At 29.6% G+C, this 5818-nt stretch overlaps 1 protein-coding gene across 2 annotated transcripts in view; it reads right to left on the bottom strand.

Moving 5' to 3' along the window:
* The window catches only part of LOC117174474 (probable chitinase 2), a 15703-nt gene extending 10520 nt beyond the window's left edge, over positions 1-5183 (bottom strand). For both annotated transcript variants that reach the window (XM_033363630.1, XM_033363638.1), the window contains exons 1-5: positions 4890-5183; positions 2872-3081; positions 514-679; positions 353-452; positions 44-250 (exon numbers count right to left, since the gene is read on the bottom strand). In XM_033363630.1, coding sequence (XP_033219521.1) covers positions 44-250; positions 353-452; positions 514-679; positions 2872-3081; positions 4890-4962 — 756 coding nt within the window. In that variant the 5' untranslated portion in view covers positions 4963-5183. The remainder of the gene's footprint in view (positions 1-43; positions 251-352; positions 453-513; positions 680-2871; positions 3082-4889) is intronic.
* Positions 5184-5818: the final 635 nt, after the last annotated feature.

Below are 5818 nucleotides of genomic sequence, written 5' to 3' on the forward strand. Positions count from 1 at the left end.
CTAGATTAACATTATTCTGTGCTGAAATTTGGCATATTCTTACCACGCAGAGATTATCAGTGCAATGCAGAGGTGCGTTTGGCAAAACTTTTTTGTTCCAAGCTCCATGATAATCATAAGCCATTACATGGATGTAGTCAAGGTATTTTGATATTTCCGGAATATTATACGCTAAGTCAATTGTATTTTTGTCAGCACTGATGGCGGTTGTCAACAGCATTCCTTTTTTCTTTAATTCCATACTTAATTCCTATAATGAAAAAAAAAATATTGCAAGGAAAACCAGAATATCCTTATTTTAAAAACTGAGAACAGTAAGTGAAAAAGGTATTTGTATTATAAATATTATTACCTTAACAAGAAGGGAGAAATTATCTTTATCTTTGTCAGGATTACCACCCCTTTTCCCTGGGAATTCCCAGTCAAGATCGAGACCATCGAATCCGTACTCTCTGAAATTTTTAATTTATAACAATTTTTGTTGATACACAATCGTTTTAATATATTAATTACTTTAAAAATTTGACGATACTGTTGACGAAGCGACTTCTGTAATGATCGTTGGCCGCAAAAGCTGAGTATTTTTCACTTCCATCGTTCCAACCACCAATTGCTAATGTCACTTTTAATCCATTGTATCTTTGACGAAGCGATGTCATATTTCTGTAACCGTCTCTTCCTATGAAAAATGAATTCTTTTAACTATAAAAAGTTAATACTTATGATGAACTATTTTTGTAATTTTAATTTGCACAGAAGTTTAAGTAGATAAATTTGAATAGGACGAGGCTGTTTAAAAAATGTTTTTCACAACGCCCCGCCTGAAAGTTCGCTTGTACAGCTCATCGAAAGTGACCAATATTTTAGGCCTCTTTATTTCATTTTCGTTAAGTCAGGAGCCGTTAAAAATTACGTAATGCTTTTTTCTGACAGTTAAAACCCTATTTTTATCCTAATTTCTTCTTTCGTGCGATCATCCACTCAGACTCTGAATTCAGCGACCTGAGCTACATATATGGCCGATTTGCTAATGATTACGATTTTAGTTTCAAGGATGCGAGTGAATTGAAGTTCAAAATAATGCAATAATTGTTATAAGTTTTCATAGATAATTAAAATTATTTCTAAATTATGCTTTTACTTGAAGCAAAGCACTGTAAAAGTTTAACATGGATTTTTATAGGCTTCTTTGCGGGTCTGAATGATTTAGAAAAATATTATGACATGTGCAAAATTTGTCTGAATGTTTAAATCATTTGTTTTTCAATTTTTTCAAATTTCTTTGAAACTTATTTTGTCAAATTTGTTTCAATTTGTTTAAATTCGTTTGAAAATTGGTAACATTTTTTTCGAATCTGAATCAGTAGGGTTGGACACGTAAAAAAGCTAAAAACTGACTACTTAATTACAATGAAGGTATGTCTAGCTATATTTATCTATACTTTATCTGTATTGACTAATAAAATAGACGGTCGGTTATGCTGGGAACATTTAATGAACAGCGTAGAAGTAAAAACTGAAATCTATTTGAAAATCGCATATACGCATGCGTCGAGCATGCAATTTATGGCAATTGTGCTCCATATTTTTGGTTGCATGCCTTAATTTCTAGTTCCTTTAGTTTATTGGGCCTGCCGCTTTGGGTTGATTTCAGAAGACAGTATGGTTGAATGAAACATTACATTTTGTTCGGTTGATCAAATTCGTTTATTTAAATCAATCAAAATTTTGCTTCAATCTTTTTATTTATTTTAGAAAATATTGTATTGACTCAACAACATTTTTTCTTTGAAGTCAGATAATTTTTATCACGAGGCAGATAAAACTTATCCTTCGTCGGATAATTGTAATTATCAATTGTTTTCGACGTTTTCATCCAACTTCACATAAATAATATTCATGGGATTTACTGCGAAGATAAATATTTGATTGATTCTACTAAAATATTTTGTACAAAAGTTTAATACATTCTCTTACATGCTTATTTTGCATAAAATTATTCATAAAAAAATATATTTGCTTTTGACCTTAAATTAAAATTTAAGTAAAATGTAACCCGTTTGCATTTGCAATTCGGCGATCTCTATTAAAATAAGTGACTCGAAAACAGAATGCATTGGAATAAAGCGATTACGTGAAAAATACGCCAGATTAGTTGAATCTGTGTAATTGCCTATAAGGTTGAGTGATTGAGTTTTTGATAAAACAACAGTACGAAGTTTTGAATCAAATAAACAATTGATAGTGAAAAGGTTCTTCCAGTATATAGTAGTTAAATAAACTACTAAACAATTTACAGAAGATTACACAATACCATGCTAAAAATGGTGAGCTATTTACAATGAAGATTGTAATGGGTCCTGTGTGCCTAGATGAACTACAAGTTTTGGTTATATCAAGTAAAATCTTGTCTTACAGGCCAGCAAAAACACTTATTTGAAATAACTAAAACATTCTCTTGGCTCGAGCAAAATATTTGATTGGTTCTACAAAAATATAGGGTATAATCATCAACCAAAGTTTACTATCGAAAAAATCGATTTGGATCAACCAAATATTTTGTTGTTCATTTAACAACCACATTCTAGGTTTGATTCAACCAAAATTTTGTTTTTTGAACCCAATTTTTTTCTTAGTGGTATTATAAGCGTAAGTCTAAATAATCTACCATTGCACTTTTTCCTTTTTTCGTACTGGTTTAATTCTATTGTGATTTGGAGTTATTGAATCTTGTAGAATATTTGCACATACGGAGGTTGCCAAATGTCATTCCTTATTACCTAGCCTCGTGATGCCAGATTTTGATCATCAACATTCTTTAACAATGACATTTCAATGGTTCAGTCTGAGAGAAAAGCATTTGAAACGTACCATAATTTTCCTTCAGATCTAGGTAAGGATCCAAACTTTTAATGCTCCATGTTTCGTTACTGAGACCGGCGAATGAATAAATTAAATGGGTACATTGTGATGGGTCTAAATCACCGTTGCCAAATTGAAACTGCCCCTCATTCGGTCTATAGGTAGCCCAAGTACCCACATAGCAGACAACAACTTTGTCTGTGTTTGATCTAGCTGAAACTGAAAGAAATGTTAAATTAACAGAAAGTATAGGGATAAAATATGGTAAAAATAAATAGATAGTTAAGAAAAATTCCCGCCTGTTCAAGTATTTTTAAATGAATTGTATAATATCAGAATATGTCAGAATATTAATTCCACAATTACCATCGCGTCTATATAAATAAAAAGAATAAAAAATTGTGTTGATTTTTTTCAATTTTATTTTTTAAAAAACAATCAAAATTTTTTGTTAAAATAATACAAAAGCGCCGAAAACAAAAATGACTGTGAGCCCTTTTTATAAAGACCCTTTTAAATCCGATTTTTTTAAATAAAATAATCCTAGAAAAATGACTTGAGAAAATTGTCTCATTTGTTTACATCTTTTTGTACAATATAATATGTTGTCTAAATTCAAAAAGCTATGGTTATTTTTAATACGTTCGGCATGGACTTATGGAATTATATGGACCTACGTGGATCAATAGTAAATATACAATAAAAATTCGATTCATTAACTTAATTTCAAACTTTCAATTAACTTTTCCAGATTTGCTGCTCGGAATTGTTTAAAAAGGTTAGTTGAGAAAGTCCAACTAGAAAAATTACTCAATGCTGAAGTTAAATGTCACAAACTATTAGTTAATTATACAAAAATTAAAATTGTGCTTAAAAAGTTTTAATAAAATAATTTAAGGTATTCGTAAGTGAAAATTTAATCTAGTAAAATATCAATAATTATTTTTTTATCATTTTTCTAGCTACTGTTTTGTATTGAAATATCGTAATCAAAGATTATTTATAGGAATTTTTTTGTCACAATTAAATTATTTATTTATTCAGACAAATTTATTTTTTAAATTATTATTCACACAGTTTGAAACCGTTTTAGAACGTTCAAAAAAGTATCCACTCTATAAAAATTTAACTAATGAAAATAGATATGTTTCAATATGTTTCTTTCAAAATTGTCTATTGAATAATATGACAATTTTGTATGTGCTGTTTAAAATTTTTGATTTTTTTATATATTAAAATTTTGAAACATCATACATTTTCTAAATTTTTATAATTATAAAGCGTTTGAATTATTATCCGAATAATTTAAATCAACCAAAGTTGAAGAAATGTTTAACAGTTAGGCATTGATTTAAGATAAGAACATTTTTTCGCAAGTGAATAATCAATTTTCAGATATATTATCTGACAGCTGTTTGCGCAAGAGATGTTGTGAGTGATATTTATTTATACTTTGTAGTCTTCCTAGAGAGTCCAATGATAACTTAGACAGGTATTCAGAAATAAATTCGGTTCTTTTTTAAATATTTGTGTTGCGAACCATAATCATTATTAGTTTTTTCATTGATACTTCTATTATGTATAAATAATGCTATTGAACTTTGGCAAAATATATAAATAACTTTCTCAATAATTTAAATTTTATTGCGTTATGTATACATATTTTACATCCTATGCATATCGTGATTCTGCGATTACAAAGGATTGTAAAGGTCGACGATGATAGTGAAAGGCACAAACTGAGCGAGCATCGTCCTATAACGGTGAAACAAATTGAAAAGAAAAAGTATTGTCATAAACTAGGCTTTGACAAGTAGTATTATTAGATCATACTGTTTTAAAATAATTAATTTTTTATTTAAAAAAATTAAACGTAACTTATTCCCGAAGAATAATAGTAAGTTATATTGTTAAATTAAAAAGTTGTCAGCGAAATTCATCCGTTATTTTCACTCTCTTTAGAAATTTTATGTGTAGTGTATACTGTGATGTTTAAATGTTTTTTCTACTTTTTTCAGAGTACTTACCTCGTTTTGAGTGAATGCCTACTGTGCAAAAAAGCACTATTGTAAATATAGTTCCTATTAAATTCCACAACATTGTTCCAAAAATTAATATCGGCGACACAAGGAAAAATTTGCGGGACGTGTTTGTGGTCTCCTTGAGAAAAATAAACTAAAGGGAATGGCCTGCCGGTAAGCCAATGGAAAAAGCAAGCGCCCCTCGTGAAAATAAATACAGGTATAGGCCTGTCTTAAACCTGTCTTGAACTTATCTTTTCTGATCCCCAGAAAGACTGCGATCTGTTTGTCCCCGTTGGCTAGCCTGTTGATATACAGACACCTATCCTTATATTACTTCGGTTTTTTATTTCGAGGAGGGAGAGAGAGTTTTGAATTTTATTGCAGAATTTGCCATTTGTGCTGAACAGACTATAGACACTTAACACAACGTACTTTTCCTACGTTTTAAATATTTATTTTTCATAATTTCATATTTGCTTTTTAATTCTGTATATATTTAAAAAAATAATGCAATAATTAATTCATTATTTTTCAGAAAGTGATCAGAGTTTTTTTTTCAAAATACAGAATTATTTTTTAAACCTGTTTTTTGGAGCCGTTGGAATATCCTTCACAGGATTCCGTGAAAGATTAAAGTTGTTGTAATTCAAAGGTGAGGGTTAACCGGTTCAACGTTCTCAGGTGAAGGTTCTTGAAAAGACAAACAAATTGCAAGAATTAAGATTCTAGGTATTATTTAAATTTATTATTTCATAAAAAGTAGATCTATTTTTATTGAGTTGCAACAGTTGATATATTCTGCGGTTAACGTGGTTTACAAATAAATATATTGCAGATTCTAAGGCAAACCTAAGTTTTATTGAAAAGTAACGCCTATGTTCAGGCAACCAATTCAGCAGACCTGCTCACTGGGTTGAGGAATAGGGCTGAGT

Source organism: Belonocnema kinseyi, chromosome 1 (assembly GCF_010883055.1).
Source record: "Belonocnema kinseyi isolate 2016_QV_RU_SX_M_011 chromosome 1, B_treatae_v1, whole genome shotgun sequence".
NCBI lineage: Eukaryota > Metazoa > Arthropoda > Insecta > Hymenoptera > Cynipidae > Belonocnema > Belonocnema kinseyi.